At 33.2% G+C, this 25405-nt stretch overlaps 9 protein-coding genes across 12 annotated transcripts; 2 read left to right on the top strand and 7 right to left on the bottom strand.

Moving 5' to 3' along the window:
* Positions 1-7: 7 nt before the first annotated feature.
* LOC130673492 (tRNA pseudouridine(38/39) synthase) lies at positions 8-1840 on the top strand. Its single transcript, XM_057478513.1, has 6 exons — positions 8-237; positions 306-424; positions 491-1056; positions 1117-1408; positions 1478-1617; positions 1701-1840. Exons 1-6 carry the CDS (start codon positions 160-162, stop codon positions 1778-1780), a joined length of 1275 nt encoding a protein of 424 aa, XP_057334496.1. The 5' UTR covers positions 8-159; the 3' UTR covers positions 1781-1840.
* Positions 1712-21839, top strand: LOC130673488 (DNA repair protein RAD50). Of its 2 annotated transcripts, none has more exons than XM_057478508.1 (3): positions 1712-1785; positions 17118-17349; positions 17771-21839. In XM_057478508.1, the coding sequence occupies exons 2-3, from the start codon at positions 17125-17127 to the stop codon at positions 21650-21652; spliced, it is 4107 nt and encodes a 1368-aa protein (XP_057334491.1). In that variant the 5' UTR covers positions 1712-1785; positions 17118-17124; the 3' UTR covers positions 21653-21839. The 2 variants fall into 2 exon arrangements, with proteins under 2 accessions (XP_057334491.1, XP_057334490.1); XM_057478507.1 differs by lacking the exon at positions 1712-1785 and adding an exon at positions 16692-16913.
* Positions 1796-5351, bottom strand: LOC130673244 (peptidoglycan-recognition protein LF-like). Its single transcript, XM_057478202.1, has 4 exons — positions 5222-5351; positions 3132-3625; positions 2432-2561; positions 1796-2361 (listed from the first exon to the last, which is right to left on the bottom strand). The coding sequence occupies exons 1-4, from the start codon at positions 5349-5351 to the stop codon at positions 1841-1843; spliced, it is 1275 nt and encodes a 424-aa protein (XP_057334185.1). The 3' UTR covers positions 1796-1840.
* Positions 5638-6465, bottom strand: LOC130673496 (peptidoglycan recognition protein-like). The gene is made up of 2 exons (XM_057478517.1): positions 6320-6465; positions 5638-6248 (listed from the first exon to the last, which is right to left on the bottom strand). The coding sequence occupies exons 1-2, from the start codon at positions 6432-6434 to the stop codon at positions 5740-5742; spliced, it is 624 nt and encodes a 207-aa protein (XP_057334500.1). The 5' UTR covers positions 6435-6465; the 3' UTR covers positions 5638-5739.
* On the bottom strand, positions 6822-10740 carry LOC130673243 (peptidoglycan-recognition protein LE-like). Its single transcript, XM_057478200.1, has 2 exons — positions 10728-10740; positions 6822-7327 (listed from the first exon to the last, which is right to left on the bottom strand). Exons 1-2 carry the CDS (start codon positions 10738-10740, stop codon positions 6822-6824), a joined length of 519 nt encoding a protein of 172 aa, XP_057334183.1.
* Positions 10324-11855, bottom strand: LOC130673495 (peptidoglycan-recognition protein 2-like). The gene is made up of 2 exons (XM_057478516.1): positions 11726-11855; positions 10324-11658 (listed from the first exon to the last, which is right to left on the bottom strand). The coding sequence occupies exons 1-2, from the start codon at positions 11853-11855 to the stop codon at positions 11138-11140; spliced, it is 651 nt and encodes a 216-aa protein (XP_057334499.1). The 3' UTR covers positions 10324-11137.
* On the bottom strand, positions 11991-12893 carry LOC130673494 (peptidoglycan-recognition protein 2-like). The gene is made up of 2 exons (XM_057478515.1): positions 12755-12893; positions 11991-12686 (listed from the first exon to the last, which is right to left on the bottom strand). Exons 1-2 carry the CDS (start codon positions 12882-12884, stop codon positions 12166-12168), a joined length of 651 nt encoding a protein of 216 aa, XP_057334498.1. The 5' UTR covers positions 12885-12893; the 3' UTR covers positions 11991-12165.
* LOC130673491 (peptidoglycan-recognition protein LE-like) lies at positions 13699-16312 on the bottom strand. Of its 2 annotated transcripts, XM_057478512.1 has the most exons (4): positions 16186-16311; positions 14856-15909; positions 14435-14584; positions 13699-14360 (listed from the first exon to the last, which is right to left on the bottom strand). In XM_057478512.1, exons 2-4 carry the CDS (start codon positions 15613-15615, stop codon positions 13837-13839), a joined length of 1434 nt encoding a protein of 477 aa, XP_057334495.1. In that variant the 5' UTR covers positions 15616-15909; positions 16186-16311; the 3' UTR covers positions 13699-13836. The 2 variants fall into 2 exon arrangements, with proteins under 2 accessions (XP_057334495.1, XP_057334493.1); XM_057478510.1 differs by having other exon boundaries at positions 14856-16312.
* Positions 21840-22757: 918 nt separating the features above from the next.
* On the bottom strand, positions 22758-23931 carry LOC130673218 (uncharacterized). 2 transcript variants are annotated; one of them, XM_057478173.1, is made up of 3 exons: positions 23780-23931; positions 23537-23654; positions 22758-23269 (listed from the first exon to the last, which is right to left on the bottom strand). In XM_057478173.1, the coding sequence occupies exons 2-3, from the start codon at positions 23579-23581 to the stop codon at positions 22847-22849; spliced, it is 468 nt and encodes a 155-aa protein (XP_057334156.1). In that variant the 5' UTR covers positions 23582-23654; positions 23780-23931; the 3' UTR covers positions 22758-22846. The 2 variants fall into 2 exon arrangements, with proteins under 2 accessions (XP_057334156.1, XP_057334155.1); XM_057478172.1 differs by having other exon boundaries at positions 23537-23931.
* Positions 23932-25405: the final 1474 nt, after the last annotated feature.

Here is a 25405-nt window from a genome sequence, read left to right as displayed (position 1 = left end):
AATCAGCGCCGCCGCTAACTTTCATATTTTATTCAAATTAATTAATTGTTTCTTTAAAAAAAACAAAAACAATAACAAAAACTTGTTGTTTTAATTAATTATCAACAGATTATAAATTTATAATCATTAATTATTAATTACTGATGTAATTATTAGAGTATGGAGCAATTTGTAATTACGAAAAGCAAAAATAAAAATCTGTCATCCAGAAAAGAGCTCGAACTGCTCGACAAACAAGTAAGGTTATAATTTTTAATTATTATTATTGTTTGTAATTTTAATTATTAATTATTTATGTAATTAAGGAACTTATTGACAAAGTGTTACAACTGGAAGCGCATACGATTCAATTAAAAAATATAATTAAAAAAGTAGACAACGTAAAAAGTGACAAAAAACCAGGAAAAGGTTTTGACTTTGCTCAGTAAGTATTTAAATTTATTGTTATCATTGATAATTAGTAATTAATTAATTAATTATTTATTTGTAGATGTAATAAACGACATATTTTATTAAAATTTTATTACCTCGGCTGGAACTACTCAGGCTTTGTCGAGCAAGAAGACACGATCAACACCATAGAGCACCACATCTTCCACGCACTGAAACGCAGCTGCTTGATAGAGCAACGAGAGACTTGTAATTATCACAGATGCGGGAGAACTGATAAGGGAGTAAGTGCTTACTCGCAAGTTATTTCACTAGACATTCGCAGCAGACTTGGACCCGAGGAGCAGACTAAGTTGAAGGAAGAGTTGTCTTACTGTAAAATACTAAACAGGATTCTTCCAAAGGACATCAGATGCACCGCCTGGGCGCCAGTTGCTGATGAATACTCTGCTAGATTTGACTGCAAAACCAGGAGTTACAGGTACTATTTTCCCCGAGGTGCCTTGGACATCGAGGCGATGAATCGAGCTGCTGGATACCTGGTAGGACACCACGATTTTAGGAATCTCTGCAAAATGGACGTGGCCAACGGCGTCGTTACTTTTGAACGCACGGTCATTGACGCTAAAATTGTCCTCAATGATCAGGATACGTCAAAACAAAGTGGTAAGTACTTGAGATGATAACTGCTGGCTGATTATTGATGGAATTTATTATTCTTACCAGGATACGACATGTGTCAGCTGATAATAAAGAGCCAGGCATTTCTTTGGCATCAGATAAGATGCATAATGGGAATTTTACTGCTTGTAGGCCAAAAAAAAGAGGACCCAAAGATTATAAATTATTTATTTGACATCGAAAAGTGTCCACGTAAGCCTCAGTACAATTTAGCTCACGAACTTCCGCTTAATTTATTTTACTGTCATTACGAAGACGTCGAATGGTTTTACGACGAAAGCGAAGTTGAGGTTGTCATTAAAACTCTGCAAGAAGAATGGACACTTAATGCTATAAAGTAAAATTTTTAATTTATTTAATGGATTTTTTTATATAAATAATTAACATATTTTATTTTTTATTTAAGAGCTGAAATGATCAAAAGTATTATCGATGATCTGTCAACTCACTGCACGAGTGAAGAAGGATTCAATTATCAAAGTGATTGTCTGATTCAAGGGGTGCAAGCTAAAATTCATCAGCCTTTAATCAAACGAATCACTTGCGGTAATTATTTACTTAATAAATAAACATATATTTATTTATTTATAATTATCATTTTTGATATATTTTTAATATATTGTTTATAGAAAGCCTGGAGAACAGAATAAAACATTTCGAAAAAAAAAGAAGGATCGAAATAAAAAATCCGTCAAAAGAAAATTCGTAGGACGAGTAAGAATTGTTTTAAATTTTATTATCAATTTAATAATAAATTTATTTATAATAATCATGGCTGTTCTGACCAATGGTCCATTGCTTTGATGATCCCGAACAAAGTGTCACCTGGACTCAAAGTTTCGGATACTTGACGGTGTCCAAGCAACTTATAATCTAAATCAATGTTGTTAGTCTTCATTCCAAAGTTGAGAAAATTTTCTAGCGCATAAATCTGCTGTTCTGTCGGCGTTTCTTTGTTGAAAGTTCCGATGAAACTGACACCGATGCTCTTGCGGTTGAACCCGAAAGAATGCGCGCCCACTGCGTCCCATCCGCGACCAACGTAGACGCGTCCGTCCCCGCCGATAAGGAAATTGTAGGCAATATCGTCCCACCCGTTGCCCTCGATGTGCATCGTCTGGATCAACCGGACTCGCTGGATGCAGTCGGCTTGTGTGAAACAAGACTCGGATGCTGTGTGACTGATTATGACATACGGCACTGGGATTATACTCAGTCGCTCGGATGGTCCTTCTGGTGGCTGCGCGCCCCATTCATGTCTGCTTACAAATGTCAGATTTGAATTATCCCCTATCACATTTAGTCACATGAAAAATTTTCACAATAGAAATTACACTTCAATTAAATAATTTTTTTTTACCTTCTGGAAAAATTGTGGCATTGAGCTCGCCTCTGGTGAGTGCAATTAGCAGAGTAATTAATAAAGAAGACGAGCAAATGTGCATGGTAATTTCAATTATCAGTGACCACTCACTATAAAATATAAAATACTACTGATAATTAAAATTTCCTACGCGTGGTTTTATAGCTCGTCTAAATTAATTTTTAAATTTACTGGGAATCCCAGTCGACATAACAAAACATGATGATAATGTATCTATTAATATTTGTAGATAAAAAAAAATCATGATAACGCAATTTTTTTTTTCATAGTATTTATTGTAAATAATTTGAATATTTATTTAAAATAACATTTTAATATTTTTTACAAATTTGATGGAAAGTTTTTAAAATAAACTGAGATAAAAATCAGTCAATTGAACTCAGACGTGTCAAAATTGACTTATAATTTTTTTTATTGTCTGAGCGGCTATAGATAGCCCGTTGGTCGTTAATATTTTGAAGACTTTATATGGATAATTAAAATTATTACTCTTAAAAATTTAATTTAAAATAGAATTTATTACAATTTCCATTACGTGGTAATTTATATTTTGTGATAAATTTAAATTGCCGAAGTGAGACGAAAAAAATTCTTCGATCGTAGAGCACACTCTGATTCTTCGCATCATGAGTCGTGCAAAACTATCAATGAGTATAATTTCAAGTACGCATTAAACTCTAATGTGGACTAATTGGTATTCAGATTTAATAAATAATGGCATTTGAGGTTCACTGCGATATCTAAAATCATAGTCAATGCTACCCAAAAACATGCCAATATCAATGAGATTTATCACTGCAGATATTTGATGTGCAGATGGTGAAGTTTCGTAAAATGATCCGATTAAAGCGATCCCAATGCTCTTTCTGTTGAGTTGAGAAGTGTGAGCGCCAACGGTGTCCCATCCGCGGCCGACGTAGACGCTGCCGTCACCGCTGATGAGAAAATTGAAACCAATATCCCCGTCCTCAGGATAGCTCATCATATGCTCGGCTTGCAAACCTTGCAGGATTGGGGCACAAGCCTTTAAATAGAAACATGTTTCAGTTCCCGTGTGATAAATCATAACATACGGAGCCGGAATGACATCCAATTTATCAAGTGGTTCCGTAGCTGGCAGAGCTTTCCACTCAGAGCGATTGACAAATGTTACATCTTCGATAAAACCATCTATAAAATATATTAAATACCAAAACAGTGAATTAAACATCGAGAAGAAATACATGTTATAGTTTTAGAAAAACAGGTGTACCCTGATTAAAAAAGTGAATTGAAAAGTATTGAAAATTATCTCAATTCTTTTCAATCCCTCGGCGGTTTTGGAAAGTATTGAATGGAATTGAAATTTCGATCGTTTTAATACTTTCCAATTCCAAAGTGGAATTCGAAAGTATTGAAAAGAATTCAATCTTTCATCATTCCAATTTAGGTATTGAGAAGGATTCGGAAAGATTCAAAAATTTCAATTCATTTCAATCTTTTTCAATCCCACACTTGATCCGAAATATCGGACTATTTAGGTATTGAGAAGGATTCGGAAAGATTCAAAAATTTCAATTCATTTCAATCTTTTTCAATCCCACACTTGATCCGAAATATCGGACTATTTAGGTATTGAGAAGGATTCGGAAAGATTCAAAAATTTCAATTCATTTCAATCTTTTTCAATCCCACACTTGATCGAAATATCGGATTATTTAGGTATTGAGAAGGATTCGGAAAGATTCAAAAATTTCAATTCATTTCAATCTTTTTCAATCCCACACTTGATCCGAAATGTCGGATTATTTTGGTATTGAGAAAGATTCAGAAAGATTCAAAAATTTCAATTCATTTCAATCTTTTTCAATCCCACACTTGATCGAAATATCGGATTATTTAGGTATTGAGAAGGATTCGGAAAGATTCAAAAATTTCAATTCATTTCAATCTTTTTCAATTCCACACTTGATCCGAAATGTCGGATTATTTAGGTATTGAGAAGGATTTAGAAAGATTAAAAATATCAATTCATTTGAATCTTTTTCAATTCCTCGGAAGTTCAGAAATTCTTTTATTATTTTGGGATTGAAAAGTATTCATTTTATGTCAAAATGAATACCTTGGGGTATAGAAAGTATTCGAAAGGATTCATTTCTCATCTTTTTCAATACTTTTCAATTCACTTTTTTAATCAGGGATAGTAAAAATTAAATGTCGTGATTTTAAAAAATCGGCTGTTTAAACATTCAAGAGAGTTTTGGTGGTAATGGAAATTATTTTTATGGAATTAAGGAAGAAATTAACAATTTTAACACTTGAAGTTGAAGACTATCCAAAAAGATTGCCAAGACGGCTAACATTGACGCATGCGTCTAAAAAATTTTAAACTGTGGAAGACATTTTATTCAACGTACGCACAATTTTTTTTTTTAATTTATTACATCCGGTTTGTACAGATTCAATACTAAAGGATTCCCCGTCAAGTGATCCCCCACTTGCTCAGTATATTTCAAGGGATCCCTGGTGGAAATTATTCGGACTTTTCTCTAAATAACTCTGAAAAAGTCTTTAGAACTTTCGAACTGTTTTTCAAAGAAAATTTCGAAAAATTTCCACCAGGGATCAGTTGTGGATAAGATTCCTGGGATCAATTAACGCCATCTTAATATGAGCCGCCATTTGGTGGCATCTTGCCACGAATTTTTTAAACAGGTGTTAGAAAAGCAGTAATTGATATTAAATAAAAATCATTCTGCAGAAAGTTAACGATTAAAAAAAACTTACCATCTACTGTAGCAAACAATTTAACTTTCTCTCTAGGCCATCGTATCACAGTGCAATTAATCTCAATAATTACAACCATCAAAATAACTGAATAAAATACATACGATATATTTTTGGTAAAAGTTGACATTTTTACTCTGATTATTACGATTACTAACGAACAATAATTTGATGATTCAACTCAACTACTCGTAAGTCAATTTAAAATTTCTTATTATATAGAAATTTTTATTGCTGAGGTAAAGCTGTATTGATTTGATTCGTTGATATTAATATCACAAGTTATGTTTAGATATTAATAGGCCATTAATTTGTTTTTTTTCAATAAAATTTATTATTGTAAGATAATTAAAAAGTTAATTACATTTCTAATATATAAATAATCCGAGAAAGAATATAATATATAATCTTAGGTGACATTAATTAACATTCAGAGAAAAATTATCATCAAATTTAAGTACTAAGTTATATTTTTTTTATAAACGTCATCGACTTGACTAGATTAATAATAATAATAATTATGGCTCCATTATGTGGGTGATATTGGCCAGTCTGTCAGCTGTAAAAATACTTGATATACGGGGATAGGAGTAGTATTTAAATTCTTCATCAATGTGATTGTCATGGACGCCAAATTTGATAAGATTTGTCAACGCAAATATTTGATTAGTAGATGGTGATTTGTCGTAAAATGTTCCAATTAAAGCGATCCCGATGCTCTTCCTGTTGAGACCAAGGGTGTGAGCGCCCACGGTGTTCCATCCGCGGCCGACGTAGACTCTGCCGTCACCGCTGATGACAAAATTGAAACCAATGTCCCGGTTCCCAGGATAGCTCACCATATATTGGGCTTGCATACGTCGGAGGATCGCGGCACAAGCCTCTAAATAGAAACATGTTTCAGTTCCCGTGTGGTAAATCATAACATATGGAGCTGGAATGACATCCAATTTTTCAAGTGGTTTATCAGTTGCCAGAGCTTTCCACTCAGTGCGGCTGACAAACACCAGCTGATGCTGTGAATAGTCTGTTGAAATTTGAATGACATGTTAATATAAATAAGTATAGATATGTTGAGGAAAAAATTTAATTAATTACCATCTACATCGTCGAGTAAGTGCGAGAAATCGCCATCATCATAAATGAAATATCCGTCAATCTTCACAATAATTATCATGGAAAAAATGTAAATAATTACCGATAACTTGAACATTTTGGTTGATCCAAGAGTCCTATGGCCGTCAAAATTATCATCTACTGACTAATTAATTTTAAATAATTTCCGATTCTTAAATACTTTAAAAAAACGACAAATTGTTTAATTTTTTCTAAAAATAATACAGTCGATTTGATTATTCATTTTTTTCGACCAATGGGCGCCGATCTTACCAAAGTTACAGTATTGGTTTTTCCCAGTTAAATAAATTTTTTTTTTAGAAAATAATCATCTGTAAATAACGTCGTAAAAGGAAATGATAAAGAACAAATTTTTAATAATTTATATTTAGATTTTATTTTGAATTATTAAATTTTTTTATAATTTCATTGACTATTTATAAATCATTAACAATAAAATTGTGATGATTATAAATATTTTTATTCATTGACCCATCACTTGAGTAACGTCTGTCAATTTATTTTTAGCATACAATGGTAAGGACATTTCAGGATAAGAATAGTATTTAAATTCTTTATCAATGTGATTGCCATAGATGCCGAATCTAATGAGATTTACAACTGAAGAAAGTTGAATAGCGGTTGGTGATCTGTCGTAAAATGTTCCAATTAAAGCGATCCCGATGCTCTTTCTGTTGAGTCCGAGGGTGTGAGCGCCAACGGTGTCCCACCCGCGTCCGACGTAGACGCTGCCGTCACCGCTGATGACAAAGTTGAAACCTATTTCACGATCCCAGGGATAGGTTGTGATGTAACTAGCTTGAAGACGTCGGAGAATTCGGGCACAAGCCTCTAAATAGAAACATGTTTCAGTACCCGTGTGATAAATCGTAACATATGGAGCTGGAATGACATCCAATTTCTCAAGTGGTTCCGTAGTCGGCAAAGCTTTCCACTCGGTGTGATTGACGAACGTCAAAATTGGTAGGACTATAAATTATAAAATAATTTTAGTAACTAAGACAATTATTATATGTCATTAAGGGGGATAGCCGCTGTGAAATTTCAAGAAAAAAAATTTTTTTTTTTATTAAATCAAAGTGTATATTAGGGTGGCCCAAAAAAACCGAGTATTTTTTTTTTTCAAGTCTCTAATGAAAATTTGTTGGTTTAAGATGTTTTAAGACGCCTCTCCAAAAATCAGCTCGATAAAAAATTTTTAAAAGGTCGCTCACGAATTTTGAAAATATCAAAAATGATCGAAATTAGGATTTTTTTGTTTTAAATTTCTTCTTTCTCGTGGCAGTTACAGGGGAGGGTGGGGCAGAGCGGCCCCCCTGAAATTTTGATCAAAAAAATAATTTTTTTTTTTCGACTAATTACTATAAATCCGATATGTTTGCGCATTTTTACCCCTACGCATGACATTTGGGGCAAAATGGACAAGCCCCATAATTTTGAAAAAGTGATTTTTCCATATTTTTATCGTCAAATTAAAGAAAAATAATTATAATTCCACATTTCTAGCCCTAGGGCATAACACCTGGGGCAAAATGGACCAGCCGAAACTTCCGAAAAAATTATTTTTTCATATTTTTCGGCCGTTTCTCTATGTAAGAGGCAAATTTGGTCATTAAAAATTTATAAAAATAAAAATTTTTTTTTTAGTTCATAAATTTTTGAAATAAAGTAAAACTATAGAATTGATTTTTTTTTTTATTAAATAACAATTAGTAATTAAGGTAATCGAGAGTGAACGATTTATTACACTTTAAAAATTTTTTTTCGAGTAATATAAAATCAAAAATAGTTGTCAAGAGAAAGAAATACATTCTTAATGATGAAAACAATTTTAAAAAAAAAAAAAACGAAAAAAAAAATTTTTTTATCACTTTTTGAAGGGGGCCGCTCTGCCCCACAAAAAAAAAATTTTTTTTTCAGAATTTTGGCAAAATTTCCATAAATTTGTTCGAAATAGGACAAAAGTAAAGTGATCTTATGGTTGAAAGCCACAAAAAATAATAATTGGCTTAGGGGGGCCGCTCTGCCCCACCCTCCCCTAGTTTATATTTATGAAATCATGACTACCCTGAAAATTACAGCTCAAAATTAAAATATTTAAATGTCGCTCAAGAATTTTGATTGTATCCGAGTGCTGTCTGTTGGATGTTTTCGAGCGACCCTTGAATATTAATAATAAACCTTCTCAATTTTTTTACCATCAATTTGTATCATAATGAATAAAAATACAACCCGAGAAATAGAAATAATAAGTTATTTACATACTTCTTTATTTTTTAATTCAATTTTTAGGTTTTTTTGCTTATTCAAAACTTACCCAATTTTATTGTTTAAGACTGTCCTGTATATTTTCGGTTATGCAATAGTTATATTTAAGTGAAATGACAGTAATTGAGTTAAAAAAAAATACAAAAACTAATTCAAAGTATTAGTTACATATTATCAGTTAATTTTCAAAATTCTTGAGCGCCGTTTAAATATTTTAATATTAGGCTGAAATTTCCAGCATAGTCATAATTTTACTGATATAAAATATTGCTGCCACGAGGATGAAAAAATTCAGAAACAAAAAATCCGAATTCCAATCATTTTTGATATTTTCAAAATTCGTGAGCGACCTCTTGAAAATTTTTTATCGAGCTGATTTTTGGAGAGGCTTCTTAAAACATCTTAAACTAACAAATTTTCATTAGAGACTCGAAAAAAAAAAGTAGTCGGTTTTTTTGGGCCACCCTAGTATATGTTCAAAAATATGTATCTAAAGTTTTATATGAAAATTCCGAATATTTTTAAAGTTATAGTCATTTTTGTGACAGCGCGTCAACTGACCGTTGCATCGACTAAAAACTTTAAACGCATTTTTCTCGAAACTACTTTTTTTGAACTGGTGGCATCTGTAATTTGCATAAATATCAACCGATTCGCAACTTTTTTTTTTGCCATATTCGTCTATTCAGTAGCTAAAGTTGCACCTAGGGGATTTTGAAAATTTTGATTTTTAAGATTTTTTAGGGCTGTTTGAATCCAAAAAAATGAGAAAAAATAACGAAAAAATTTTCAATATGTCGCCATTTTTTTTCAAATCCAAATTTTCAAAATCCCCTATGTGCAACGATAACCACATGCATACAGATTGCAACGCCGTTTGGTTTTTTTATTTCTGATAATCCGTTTTTGAGTTAGAGATGACACCGTGGTGGGGGAAATTTTTTTGTTGCTCCACAAAAATGCTTATAACTTTGTAACAACATGATATTTTTTAATGAAAATTTAGGAGAATTATCTTCAATGTATACTTTAGAAAACAAAAAAAACCCGATCCCCAAATTCCTTTATTATTCCAGTCAAAAAAATTCCCGAAAATCACCTATTTTTTCGATCCTCACAGTGGCTATCCCCCTTAATATAAATAATTATTTACCGTTAGAATCCAATTCCCCACGTACGAACTCGTCTGTCAGATGAATAAAATTACAAGAAATTTGATAAATTGGTGATATTAATAAAAATATCGAAATGGTAACTACTAATTTTGTTGGTGAGACAGACATTCTAGTTGTAATTAATTACGACGTGTAATTATTATGACGAATAAAGTAAAACTACCTAAAAAGTAACACATAGCTCATATTTTTATCTTAATGATTCTGTTATTTTAAAAAATTTTTTTTATCTAATCTATTGAGGTCAACTTTTAATTAATTTTTAGTTTTTTGGTGAATCAATAAAAAATTTTCAAAAAGTATTTTAAATACAAATTTTAAGTCCATCTTAGCCCTGTGGGTTAAAGCATACGAAAGTTCGAAATGTAAGAAGAAGGTCCAGCGTTCGAGTCCGGAGCCTGGCACTCATCGGTTGAAAAAAAAAAAAGCGGCAAAATGAGTAATTAGTTTTTAAAAATTTTTAGATAATTAATAATTGAAACAGCATTTTTTTACATACATATTTATTACATTTATCAAAAATTGCTTTACAGACATAATGATTATTTAATCAAATTTATTAATAACTTGGAGATTATTGCACACCTCAAGCGCGAAAGCGCTGGTGTGCTTTATGATCGCTCTAAATTTTTTGACTCATTCACTCACATTAAATTATCTCTAGATTTTTTCGATTACACTAAAATGGGTCAAATTTTATACCAACACAAAGACAATTTATTAAAGAATAACTTCGACCCAATATTAAGTCGATTAATTATTCCATTAATTAAATATAAATTATTTTAATCCCAGTGACACGAGTTGTCAATTGTCCTGTATGAAACTTAGTAAACCAAATAACTCGCGATAGAAACAATTAATCGGCCTAACTTTTTTTTTATTATCTTTGTATTTTTGATCGCAAGAACCCTATTGAAAATTACTGTCTAAATCCATTTAGTTTAATTGTAATTAAATATAATAATAAGACTGATTATTCACGAAAAGTTTAGCGGCCATTTTTATTTTTACTATTGTTATTATTACAAAAGTAAATTTTTGTTTTCTTTTTTTTCTCCCCATTAACTACTGACAGCAGCACTAGCGTAAAACAGTAGGATTGAAAAAAAAGAGCGACATCTACAACAAAAATGCGGGATATTTAGAAAAAATTTAAATAAAAAAAAAAATTAAACTGAAATAAAGAAATAAAAAAATCAAATTAATAATTTAAAAGTTGAATAAAAAAATTCATAAAAAAAAAATAAAAATAATGATTAAAAATGAAATGAGCGATTGAGGTGTGCAATTTTGGATTTTCCAACACTTTTTTTCTCCTTCCGTTTAATGGGGCCTATTTTTCATCACTGCTTATAATTTCGTCGAAGTTGAGTATTTCAATTGCAGAATTAAAGGGTAAAGCCATTGGAGGATAATTATAAAACTTAAAATCTCTAGCAATTTTGTATTTTTCAACCCCTAACTGAATGAGATCTACGAGAGCTTGAATTTGTCTTACACTAGGTGGTCTATCGTAAAAGGTCCCAATTAAACCGATCCCCAGACTTTTTCTGTTGAGTCCGATTGTGTGAGCACCCACAGCGTGCCATCCACGTCCGACGTAGACGTTACCGTCACCGCTGATAACAAAGTTGTATCCGATGTCTCGATTCAAGGGATAGCCCATCGAATACTTTGCCTGGAGATCTCGGACTATTTGATCACAAGTTTCTCTATCGAAACATGTTTCCGTGCCCGTGTGATAAATCATAACATATGGAACGGGAATAACGTCCAATTTTTCGGGTGCCTGTGCTGTTGGCGATGCCCTCCACTCGATACGATTGACGAATACTAATTTTCTCTCGTCGATTTCTACAAAAATTTATTTCATTAAAAAAAAATATTGAAATATTATTTATTTATTTTTTAAAAAACTCACTTCGGCTCGTGATCGTCGTTCGATTCTGCATCGTGTGGGGCGGATGGATCATGGTTCCAGTAAGATTTGATATTGAAAATGTTATCAAAAAAATTGGAATAACTAAAAAATTTTTTGTTACAAGAGACATTGTACTTTAATGCGACGATGGCTTTACAAAAGTTTAACAACAACTGACATTTATCAATCGAAATTACTTTATAAATAATTCGGTAATTAGTTTTTGATAATATATTATATTGAGAGTTTTATGTTGAAAAAAAAAAGCGGCAATATGAGTAATTAGTTTTTAAAAATTTTTAGATAATTAATAATTTAAAAAATATTTTTTTACATACATATTTATTACATTTATCAAAAATTGCTTTACAGACATAATAATTATTTTAAAAAATTTATTAATATCTTGGAGATTATTTTTTCTTTCCGTTTAATGGGGCCTATTTTTCATCACTGCTTATAATTTCGTCGAAGTTGAGTATTTCCATTGCGGACTTAAAGTGTAAAGCCATTGGAGGATAATTATAAAACTTGAAATCTTCAACGATCCTATAGTTTTTAACCCCTAACTGAATGAGATCTTCAAGAGCTTGAATTTGTCTTACACTGGGTGGTCTATCGTAAAAAGTCCCAATCAAACCGATCCCCAGGCTAATTCTGTTGAATCCGAATGTGTGAGCGCCCACAGCGTGCCATCCACGTCCGACGTAGACGTTACCGTCACCGCTGATAACAAAGTTGTATCCGATGTCTCGGTTCAAGGGGTAGCCCATCAAATATTTTGCCTGGAGATCTCGGACTAATTGATCACAAATTTCTCTGCCGAAACATGTTTCCGTGCCCGTGTGATAAATCATAACATATGAAACGGGAATAACGTCCAATTTTACGGGTGCCTGTGCTGTTGGCGATGCCCTCCACTCGGTGCGATTTACGAATACTAATTTTCTCTCGTCGATTTCTACAAAAATTTATTTCATTAAAAAAAATTATTGAAATATTATATATTTATTTTTTTAAAAAACTCACTTCGGCTCGTGATCGTCGTTCGGTTCTGCATCGTGTGGGGCGGATGGATCATGGTTCCAGCAAGATTTGATATTGAAAATGTTATCAAAAAAATTGGAATAACTAAAAAGTTTTTTGTTACAAGAGACATTGTACTTTAATGCGACGATGGCTTTACAAAAGATTAGTAACAACTGACATTTATCAATCGAAATTACTTTATATAATCCGGTAATTATTTTTTAATGCTATATTATATTGAGGGTTTTCTACAAAATCTTTTCGGTAGTCCGGGTTTTTTTTCTTCATGAGTTTGCTTCCCATTTCTTAATGTCTACTTTTAATTGGTGTACTTCCCTATTAAATGAAGTGATTAATTTAAAAATATAAGATTTAATAATTTATAATTTTTTGTTTATTATGCATTACGTCCGTTAATTAAAAATACGATGGAATTTTATTGATAAAATTAATTTTTAAGGTAATAATGTTCATTTTTATTTGTGTTTTAACCCATTATTCGGAAGATTACGTAAGTTCTTACAATTAACGTCCTACGCGCCACAAAATTATAAAATTTTTTAGTGAATTATAGAGTTATAGAATTTTCTGAATATTTTAAACAGTTCTTCCCAAAAAGTGTTTCCAAAAACTATATATATTTTTTATGGTGTGTCAAATAATGTTTTATTCAATTAATTACCTTTAACTTCTAGATCAAATTCAAAAAATATTTATTTGTATCAAAAACTTATAATACAAATATATACTACAGCATAAAAAAATGGAAATTTTAAGGAGATAAATTTTAGTGAAGTGCGACGTCAAAATATTTATCGAGTGACGGTGAAGTTTAACGATCTAATTTTTGTACATAAAAATTATCAAACCGAAAAAAACAATTAATTTTTTGTAACTCACGGTTATTTCCGCATTGAAATGAAGTGTAAAAATAAAACACATATTTTTTTTTAAATCTTATATTAATTAACAACTCAATGGAAAAATACCAATTAATAATTAATAATAATAAAAAAAAAAAAAAAACCATTTAAATGAGTATATTTTAAAAATTTTAAAGACTAGAGTTAAAAAAATAGGCATTATGGTTTTTCCGACCAATGATCCATTGCCTTGATGATCCCAAACAAAACGTCACCTGGACTCAGAGTTTCGGATATTTGACGATGCCCTAGAAGTTTGTAGTTTGAATCAATTTTGCCATTTTTTACGCCAACCTCAATAAGTTTTTCCAGCGCGTGGATTTGCCGCCTTGGAGGAATATCTTTGTTGAAGGTACCGATGAAACTGATACCGATGCTCTTGCGGTTGAACCCGAAAGAATGAGCGCCCACTGCGTCCCATCCGCGACCAACGTAGACGAGTCCGTCCCCGCCGATGAGAAAGTTGTAGCCGATGTCGTCCCATCCATTGCCCTCGATGTGCATCGTCTGGGCCAGTCGGACTCGCTGAACGCAGTCGGCTTGTTTGAAGCAAGATTCAGATGCTGTATGACTGATTATGACATACGGCGCTGGGATTATGTCCAGTTGCTCGGGTGTTCCTTCCGGAGGCTGAGCGCCCCATTCTACTCGTTGGATAAATCTTATGTTCTCTGTGAGTATATCTAAACAATGTCAATTGTTTATTATTTTTGTGTCAAATTTTAAGCTTAGTAATTTATTCAAACGTAATAATTACCGTCAGGATCAATGGCTGGTTTGTGGGACGAGTTGGGACGAGTTGGTTCCTTAGCAAGTTCCACTGACACCACGACAATTGTCGTGACAGCAATTAATGTCACGATACTAAATATCGTAGCACATCTCCATGTCCACAGCCACTCTTTCACTATTTTTAAAAATTCAAACAAACGTCAGTTGAAAATTCATTATAAAAAAAAAAAATAACTATTTTAGAAGACATTGAAATACTGGTTACTAATAATAATAATAAATTGAATGTCGCTACAAATTTTATAAAAATAATTACACTTCGTATATTGATAGTAATTATCTTAGTAAATTCCCACATAAATCAATTAGTGGCAACTAACAATTTTAATGACCACTAAAAAAAATATTTTTAACTTGATAATAAAAACTTAAATTTCGTATCATACCTCTGTGATGGTCTCGCTGAATAGGAACCGGCGGACTACTCCCATCGATTGTCAAGTTTACGTTTTTGAGAGCGGGGTCACTCCAATGACCTTGCAAATCATTTTGCGCTTGACCGTTGCCCAGATCTTTATCAACACTCGAGTTTGTATACAAAAACTGTTTTATAGTAACAGGTCCTTTATAAAGAGTCGTGTTTCCCACCCGCACATTAGTCGAGCCACTTACAGAAACTTCACCAAAGGTCGTGGTGTCCAGAGTCGGCAGCACCTGGCCCGTTATCGTCTCATGCTGAATTTTCTGTTTCTGAACTCCATCGGCAGGCCAGCCGCCCATTTCAGAGATTACATTTTCAGCTTCTTCGACATCAAACTCGTCATCTTCCTCTACCTCGTCTTCATAATCTTCTTCATCATAAAATATGCGGTCATCATATCTGTCTTGAATATTAACATGATCATCATCACCTTCATTGCTATTCAAACTCGACTCATTTGAAGACTCGCCAGTACTAGAACACCGATAAGATGGCCGCGTTGTTTTATTATTTAAATCATCCCGGGTTTTATCATTATCATCATCATTATCATTACCATTGTGATTGTCATTATCATTATTATTAATGATCTCGCCGTTACTGTTATCATTATTCCCACAACGGCACTCGTTTTCCTTCACATTGTTATTATCTCGATTATCATCGATCACTTCAATCCGATGATCGTCCTTTCTTCTAAACTCTTCTGCCTGCAGCGTTACCATCACATACGCTGCTCATAATTTTTTTTATTTATCCACAAGACTCCGAACCAAATAATCCATTAATTACTTTTCTTCTCACTGTTGATTTTAAAAATTAATTAACAAACTCATGCTGATTATTCGAAAATCATCAAACGAATTTACATGAATAAATTCACTGACGACTTGAAAAGTTGCTGACGTACTTTTCCTCAAGAGGGGCTTGAACTTTTCTCTCTTTTTCACTCAAGTCTTCAAACGGTAGTATCTTTGTTGCACTTGTGCAGTAAATGGAAACTTGGGCCGAGTTTTTCTCTTAAACAAACGAATATTATAAAACAATTAAAGCGCACTTCGCTAGATTAAACTGTAGTGCAGCAATATAAGGTCTGTATTTTGTATTTAGAGACTTTACTTCCGGAAAAAACTTAGCCGAAAATATCTGATAACCCGTTAACACAGCACTGGTATGTTTTATTGATAATGAGTTATTCCAAACCAATGATGAAATATCATCAATCGCTGAGCCTAATGCTTTAGTTGATAACACTATCGTTAGAAAATATTATTTATGTACTAAAGTAAACTTACATTCAGTTAAATTAAACTATTGATCTGTTTAAATGACAGTAATTTTATTTAATATGCGACAAAGTGAATTTTAATTCACCGATTACTGATGGAATCTAGACACTGATACGTAATGATGCCCCACTCTTTGCACTTATTGTTTTTTTCTATATGCAAGTTAACAAACATATAAATATATATATATAAGTATTAATGAGTCATTTATGTATTACGTTGTCTGTTGTCTGCAGTCCTCTCACTTTTACAAATTGATAAAAAATATTTTTAAATTTATCAATTTATTTGATATATTTTTTATTATTCTTCATAAATTATAAGTGATATATTTGTAAATATTTTATTTTTCAATAAAACATATATAATTATTGTAATTGATACCAAAATATAAGCTCTTGATAAATTAAAAAATTTTTTTTAATTTTCAAATTGCGCGCGTAAAATTTTAAAAAGTTGGTATTTATTTTTTATAAATTTATTGTTAATATTTAATTTGTTTATCAAAAAATAATAAATAATTACATATGTATATTTAAATTGATATTTAAAAATATATGAGAGCTGTCAGTTGAGTTTTTCTTTTCATATTTAATATTTTCATGATCGACTTTTTAAAAACTCGAGACTCGAAGTTTTTGGCGGCTACCGGCTTCTGATCTCGGTATATTCTTTTATAATTATTTATAATTACAGAGGTTTAATGAGTTAAAAAAATTAATTTGAATAAATGTGTGAGTATTTTATAATTAATTAATTAATAATTACCATTAATTTATAAAAAAGTTAATTTATTTATTTACATAATAATTTTATAAAACTTATAGGTTATAATTTTTTTTTGACGTTAATAAATATATGTAAATAAAAATATTGTTATCGAATAGTGATGATTACAATTTACTACAAGTAATTTTAATTAAATTTCTTTTTTTCAGATGAAAAATGTCGCGAGTTAAAAGGTTATCTATTCGTGGTATCAGGAACTTTGGAGATGATAACGAAGAATTGATAAAATTCACACGTCCGTTGACGTTAATCATCGGGCAAAATGGTGTTGGTAAGACGACGATCATCGAAGCACTTCGTTATGCATCCACTGGAGAGTTTCCACCAGGTTCCGACCGCGGCAGAGGATTTATTCACGACCCGTGTTTGAAAAAATCTGTGGTAGGTTCCGCTGATATTTTATTTTATCGATATCTCTGTAATTAAACAAGATAACTAGACATTGTTGGTGATCATTAGAAAGGAAATTTGATTTCCTACAAGTTTGGTCCTTAGAAAAAATGCCGTAGGTCTGATTCTTTTAAAGTTACAGCCGTTTTAATAATTGCCATAATATTTTTTTTTCAAGATGTTGATTTTTTATAAGATTTGATGTCTAGCTTCTAAACTATTGAGTTTAGGGCATTTTTTGTGAGGACCAAAGTTGTAGGGAATCAAATTTCCTTTCCTATGTGCACTCATGAAGTCTAGTTGGCTTGATTAGTTCTTGAGATATCGCTAGTCAGAGTTTAGCTTCGAACTCTTGCTCGCGTGCTTGTTAATTCTTGGCTTGATAAGACATTAATTAAATAAAATTTTTTAGGCGCATGTACGTGGAGTTGTCAAGGCAGAATTCATTGATAGCAAAGGATTGATAGTGACCGTACGTCGAACGATAGAGGCTACAAGAAGAGCTACTACTTTACAATTTAAAACAATTGAGAATACAATCTCAACAAAAAATAAAGAAACCGGTGAAGAATGTCAGATAAATCAGCGATGCACTGATATAGACAAGGAAATGACAAATTCACTAGGTCTGTCGCCAGCGATTCTAAACAATGTGATATTTTGTCATCAGGATGACTCGAACTGGCCAATGGACGACGGCAAAAAATTGAAGGAGAGATTCGACGAGATATTCGACACCACTCACTACAACAAAGCTCTGGACCATTTGCGGAAAACCATCAAAGTCAAGCAAGCTGATGTGAAAAAATTTGCTGTGGAGCTTGGCGCGTTGAAGATCTTTGTCCAGGAGGTTCAGTCCAAGGAGGCTAAACTCCAGGATCTCCGTGCGCGCAGGGTCGAAGCGACGAGTAACATTGAGGCCTTGATCGTCGAGCTCGAGCCGATTAAAAACAAAATACGTGAGAGGAAAAGTGATGAAGAGCACTACGTAACTTTGATGAGTGACAAGGAAAAGAAACAAGTTGAGTTGGAGTTGGCAACGCAGAAACGCAAGTCTCTAGAGGAATCGATAAAAGAGTTGTTCAAAGAATCTGATGAGGAATTGGAGAGGATTCTCGCGGACAATGATCAAGATTTTAATGAAAAGAATAACAAAATTGTTGGAGTTGAATCTAGAGTCCAGGAGCTGGCGAGAATCGAGGCTGAATGCGCAAATTCTTTAGCTGATCAGCGAGTTAGAGTGGGGACACTTCGTCAGCAATTGGAGGAGCAGACTCGCAAAGTTCGGGATCGTAATTTGATTCTCAATGAAATTTTACGTAATTGTGAACTAGAGGAAGTTGATGATAAAACTTCTGAAGGTCTCATACGTAACTCTGTCGAGAAAGTGGAGTCGAAGTTGCATAAAATTGAGCAGGAGTTTGAAGACTTGCGCAAGCGGCACGATCAACAGGAAGCTGAGCTGGAGAAAACGGTTGATTTGGAGCGAAACAAGCGGGCGAAGATTGATTTTGAGCTCAAGCAAAGCCAGAAGGAGATTGTTGACACGCGGGATACCATGAAAAACGTCCGCTCGGACATTGCTAAGGCCAATGACGCTGCCAAGAAGCTGGACGAGATAAATGATAAGTTGGAGAAGGTAAAGAAACAGGTTGATGATCTTACTGAGACTATCGAGAATAAAAATATGCCGGAGCTGATAAAATCCCAGGAGGAAGCATTGGCAAATAAGGAGCAAGAGTTTGCTAAAGTCGATGAGTTGATGTCGCGGATGCAAAGCGCCAGTGCTCTGCGGTCCAAGTTTGAGAATTTGTCGGCGGAGATAAACGTAAAGTGGAAAGAAATTGATGAATTGAAGAAGAAACACGGCAGCAGCATCAAGGAGTTGCTGGGGACAAATGAAATTCCTAGTTCTAAATTAAAGGACCGGGTCAATAGTGTTCAGATGACGTTGAACGAACGGTTGAACAGACTGAGGCAGGAGATCAGCAGCGAGCAAAACAAGGCCACTTCATTGGAGACGATGATCAATCATGCGAAGAAGGAAATGAATGCCAAGATCAGCGAGATCCAGCGGGACAAGGAAAGGATCATGACCCACTGTCCTGATTATAATAATTATGAGGAAACTTTACTGCTTACTGGCAACAAACTCAAGGCGTTGGAGAATAAGCGCGGGATGTACGCGTACCAGGGTGCTGCTTACGCGGCGTACGTTGAAAAATTGTCTAGTCCCAAACCCTGCTGTCCCCTGTGTGTGCGTGATTTCAGTACTCGCGAGGAAGCTGCTAAAGTTGTTGATACTCTCAACCAGGACCTAAAGAATCATCCGAAGCGGCTGAAGCAATGCGAGGAAGAGTTGAACGCTGTGCGTGCTAAGCATGAAACTCTTTTGTCACTGCGCACTACGGTGGAGAAGGTGCTCAAGTTTGAAAAGGATGACAAGAAGAACATGAGTAACAATATAGTGGAGAGCCAAAAGCAACTGGAGGCCAAGAAAAATAAAATAAAAGAGCTGGAACGGCTGACGGAGGAGTTGGATAAAAAAATAAACGTGTGTAATAATTTGTCTGGGGACGTGGCGCTCTGGGACAAGTGTCTACATGAGATTGAACGGATCCAAGACGCCTATGAGGAAGTCCAGGTTCAAATTATTGAATTGGGTCTGCCGGATAAGTCGATGGATGAAGTAAGAAGCGAGTACGAGGCTCTGAAGCAACAAGTCAAGGGTATAAGAGAGAAAATAAGTCTGCTACGAGAAGAGATGGACGTTTACAATAAAGAGCTGCGCAATGCTACTGAATCGCGAGCTATTTGTCTAGAGGAACAGCTCAGTGTTCACAATCAGGTCCAGCGGGTGAAGCAGCTGCGCGAACATTTCGATAAGCTGGTGGAGAAAGAAAATAAGTTGAGAGAAAGAAATCAGGAGTTCGGAAAAATGCTTGTTGTTGCTGACGGAGAGCTCGACGTCGTAGTCCGCCAGTTGGAAGAGGTAAAGAGTTGTAATCGTGATGAAGAGGACAAACTGCGTAAGAGATTGCAGGAGTTCACTAAACAGGTGGACAAGCTGATGTCTGTGCAGACTGAACTCATTAATTTGCAGTCCAAGAAAATTGATGTCGAGCTGAAAGTTCTCGAGTGCGAGATGAGTGAAAATGAGAGGCGGCTAGATGACACTAAAGAAGAGGTTGCGAAGCTCAAAGATAAATTGGTAGAGCTGCGAGAAGACGTTTCGTGCCATGAAGTCAGGAGGAGGAACCTTCAGGATAATCAGGAGCTACGTAAGTGCAAAGCTGCTATAGGAAAATTATCTCAAGTTGTCAGAGCTCTGGAGACGCAGATCCGGGAAGTAAATATTGATAAAGTTCGCCGGGACTTGGAAGAGTATCAACGACGGGTCCAGATGTTGGAGAAGCAGATAAATATCGCTCGCGGTAGTGAGCAGGAGCTTAATTTGAGTATCATTCAGCTGGACAACGAGTTGCAGAAAGAAGAGTACTGTACAGCTAAGCAGAATTACAAGAACAAGTGGCTGGAGAAAAATATTACAGACGACGCTATCACCGACGCACTGACCTACTGCAAAGTACTGGATGCCGCCATGTCAAAGTACCATGAAGACCGAATGAACAGCGTCAACAAGTCGATGAACAATTTGTGGAAACATATTTACAACGGGGCGGACACTACCTCGATACAAATTCGTACTGAGGCGGCGACGACCGCTGGAACTTTGAGACGTAGCTTTAATTACAAGCTGGTCCAGATAAAGCACGGAGAGGAAATAGACATGCGAGGCCGGTGCAGTGCTGGGCAACGTGTCCTAGCCTCAATCGTAATCCGGCTCGCCCTAGCGGAGACCTTCTGCGACCAATGCAGCATGCTCGCTCTCGACGAACCCACCACCAATTTGGACGCTGCTAATTCCGCGAGTCTCGCGGAAACTCTCTTCAACTACGTGACACTCAGGTCCAAGTTCCAGAAGTCCTTCCAGCTGATAATCATCACGCACGATGAGCACTTTATTCACAAGCTCAGCCAACTGAACTCCAGCAGCGGATTCTATCAGCTTTATCGCAACGACGAGGGCCTGACTAATATCCAGTACTTAGTTTTCGACCAGGACACACCCAGCGAACGCCAGCTCGCCCCCAATGACGGTGGCAGCGATGACGAGGTTGAGAAAAAGGCTGCGCCTCGCAAGAAGGATTCTCTTCCTCGCACTAAGAAACGACCGATTTCCCCAAGTGCTTCCACCAGTGCTACTAAAAAACCATATGATTTTTCTTTGTAATTTATGATTATTTAAATACAAGATTTTTTATAGTATTTAATTACGATTACTGTTAATATATTGATTGAATATTTAAGAGGCTTATATATTTAATAAATTTTTATATTTTAAATTTCGATTAAATTTTTTTACTAATCAAAAATACAAATTTAGTTTTAGTCCCATAATTTAATTTTTTAATTGTCTGTCACCTAATTGATGATTTACTAATTATTGATCTGCAATAAAATTTTTAATTTTAAAATTTAAAAAAATGCAGAATTTAAATTTCGCGCGAAAAAAATTGAAATTTAAAAAAATGTGGAATTTAAATACAAGATTTTTTCTATTGTTTAATTACGACTACTGTTAATTTATTAATTGAATATTTAAGAGGCTTATATATTTGATAAATTTATATATTTTAAATTTCGATTAAATTTTTTTACTAATCAAAAATATAAATCTAGTTTTAGTCCCATAATTTAATTTCTTAATAGTTTGTCACCTAATTAATGATTTACTAATTATTGATCTGCAATAAAATTTAAAAAAATGCAGAATTTGAATTTCGCGCGAAAAAAATTGAAATTTAAAAAAATGTGGAATTTAAATACAAGATTTTTTCTATTGTTTAATTACGACTACTGTTAACTTATTAATTAAATATTTAAGAGACCTATATGTTTAATAAATTTTTATATTTTAAATTTCGATTTTATTTTTTTATTAATCAAAAATGAAAATCCAGGTTTAGCCCCATAATTCAATGTCTTAATTGTTCTTTATGTAATTAATTAATTAATTATTGATCTGCAATAAAAACTGTCGAATTTAAATTTTGTCCAAAAAATTTGAAACTAAAAAATCATTAATTTATCGGCGTAAGGTAAAAAAAAAAATAATAAATTGTAACATCTGTTTTTTTTTTAATTTTGGTACCTAGAAAGATTTCTAAAAATTTTTAATTTAAACTGGAATTAAAAAAAAAAAATCTCAATTACAAAAGATAATTTCTTAAAAATTATTTTTTATAGTACGATGAGAATCTATGGCTAGATAAGAACAATGAAGTAGCCGTAGAACTCTGAAATTGAGATATAAATTAGATAAATTAGATACTTTAGCTTTAATTATTTTATTTTACTTAGTAATAATTGTAGATACAAAATATGACTTTTTTTTATTACGAAGTAATAATTGATTAATGGGTAATCACAAATCAATCTCGCGATAAACATTCTCTTTCAGCAGCAGCATTTCTTCCTCGCTAATTTTCATAAGTCTATCGATAGCTTCTGAATATTTTTCTTTAGCTGCGAAGTAGATTCTTTCGTATTTCGTACCCCTGATGATTCCTCTTGCATTTGGACATTTTTCAAGGTTTAGAATCAAACTATTTGCTGCTATGATAGAAACCACATGGTACTCGAGAAAACCTGTTCTTTCTTCTAGAAGTGGTTTACCACTACGCATTATCAGTTCGATCCCTTTTTTCAAATCGTCTTGTAGTTTAATAACATGCGCAAGTTCTCCAAAGATATCATCTGCTATAAAACAGTACTCTCTAATGAATTTGGAATCCATATACCTGTACAAACAGTAATGGTTACAACTGCATCTGGATATTCCGTCTTCCTGAACAACAAAGTAAAAACATGTAATTATTTTATTTTAATGATACTGAAGTTAGCCGACGTCTAATAATTTTAGGATTTTTTTAGAAAGAATAAATTATAAGAAAAAATTGCACCTGTAGTTTTTTAAATTTTCTACATGTGCTTATTTTTAGTTTTTGTTTTTTTATAATTAATTTGTTGTAAAAAAAAATCCAAAAATTACTAGTCTGCTAACTTTAGGATCATTTATTTTGAAAAATATAATTATAAATTATCTTAAACTTACCCGTATATTTGAATTCTTTAATTTCTGAATTAAACGTGAATCCATGTTTTTTGTTGTCCTTAAAACTTTCGATAATCCTTCCAATTACTGGTTGTACGTGGAATTTTTATAATCTAACCTTAAATAAATATTTTATAACATTAGGTATGGAGGGTAGATAGAAGTAGAAGTACCTCTACTCTCCATAGTCTTAACCATGGAAATAGAGTCTCAATTCCCCATGGTCTTAAGGGGATACTCTACCGGATTTCTTTCTCACACTCAGAAAAATAAATGGGACTGTCTCTGTTGCACTCGTAGAGTAAATGAGAATTTTAAAACAATTTTTCTCGGAGAGGAATTAGAATTTTTGAAAATACGAAATTTCTAGCTCTTTGTTAAGGTTTTAAAAAACGCTAAAGATTCTCTATTTTAGGTTTCTAATGTATGTCCGTAAATTAAATTGAATTGAAAATCGGTTACCGTTACCCCTTAAGGGGATACGCTACCGGACCTCTTTCTCACACATCAAAAAAAATTTTATTATTATTATTATCAATATTATTATTATTATTATTATTATAAATTAAAAAAAAAAATCAAAAATAAATACAAAAAAATAATCATGTTTTCTTTTTTTACACTCTCTAAACATGAGTTAGTGAAAATTTCATTAATTACGTTAGTGAAGCAGTATTCACTTCATAATCAGTGTATTTCAACAATAAATTAGTGAATTTTCACTAATAAATTTAGATCTATAATTTTCAGTAGCAAATTAATGATTTGTACTAATGATCTAGCGATATTTTCATAATTTCCACAAGTGAAGCTGTTATGCACTTTTTAATTTGTGAATTTCACTATTTCACTAGTCAAATTCCATTATTAATTTTGATGTTACCCCTGATTAAAAGAAACAATTCAAATCGATTCAAAACAATTAAAAAAAAAAAATTTTTTAATCGTTTTGAATACTTTTGAATCCACTTAATTGACATCATTTTTTAAGGGCGAATGAAAATGAATCGTTTTACAACCATAAGAATAACTTTTTGAGAGAAAAGAATCATATAGAGGAGAGAAAAGTCATCGGTGCTAGGCAGCAGCAGCGGGAGTAGTTCGGTCCTTGCCGCGAGATCGCGCCTACCAGTTGTAGTGTCCCTGGTAAGAAACTTATTTTAGAAGTGTTATATTCCGAATTGGAAGCAGTTCTGACGCCAGTACTTCTCTGTCATTTGACAGAGTAATAAGTGTCGCTTTTGGTAGTAATATAGTATATCTTATATTACTTTATGACAAATACTAATTATTATTTGTCAGATTCAATACGATTCGGTCTTTCGAATTATATAGTTTTTTTTATTATATCTTTGTGACTAACAATTTTATGCCATCGTACTAATTTAATGAATTAGTTTTACTAAACCAAATAATACTTTGCACTACTTAAATCAGTGCAATATTCATACTTTATGTTCAGTGAATTTAACTTACTGAATTAGTGGTTTGATTTCTCTACTTTGAGACTTGACATTGACTTATCAAATCAGTGGATTCTTATATTCAGTGGGAATTTGTAAAAAATCACTAATTCATGTTTAGAAAGCAAATCCTTACTAACCCTAGCCACTATTTTTGGTAGAAACGGTCGATACATTACATTGTAACTATTAGATTCAGTGCGAAGGCGCTTTATTAACACTCTCATTCGATTCAAATGAAGTGTCTTCCTTCGCCGCAGCTGTGCACGTTGTAATGAAAAAGGCCGCAAGTCGGCCCGATTAATAACGCCGTTTGCGCCTTGTTGGGACTGGAAATGTGCTTGAATCTGAAGTATCTGCTTGTTTAAGTCATCCACTTCTGCGAATATTTCCAACAACTCCTTCT

This window comes from Microplitis mediator, chromosome 8, assembly GCF_029852145.1.
Source record: "Microplitis mediator isolate UGA2020A chromosome 8, iyMicMedi2.1, whole genome shotgun sequence".
In the NCBI taxonomy this organism is placed as follows: Eukaryota; Metazoa; Arthropoda; class Insecta; order Hymenoptera; family Braconidae; genus Microplitis; species Microplitis mediator.
This window is presented reverse-complemented; position numbering and strand designations above follow the sequence as displayed.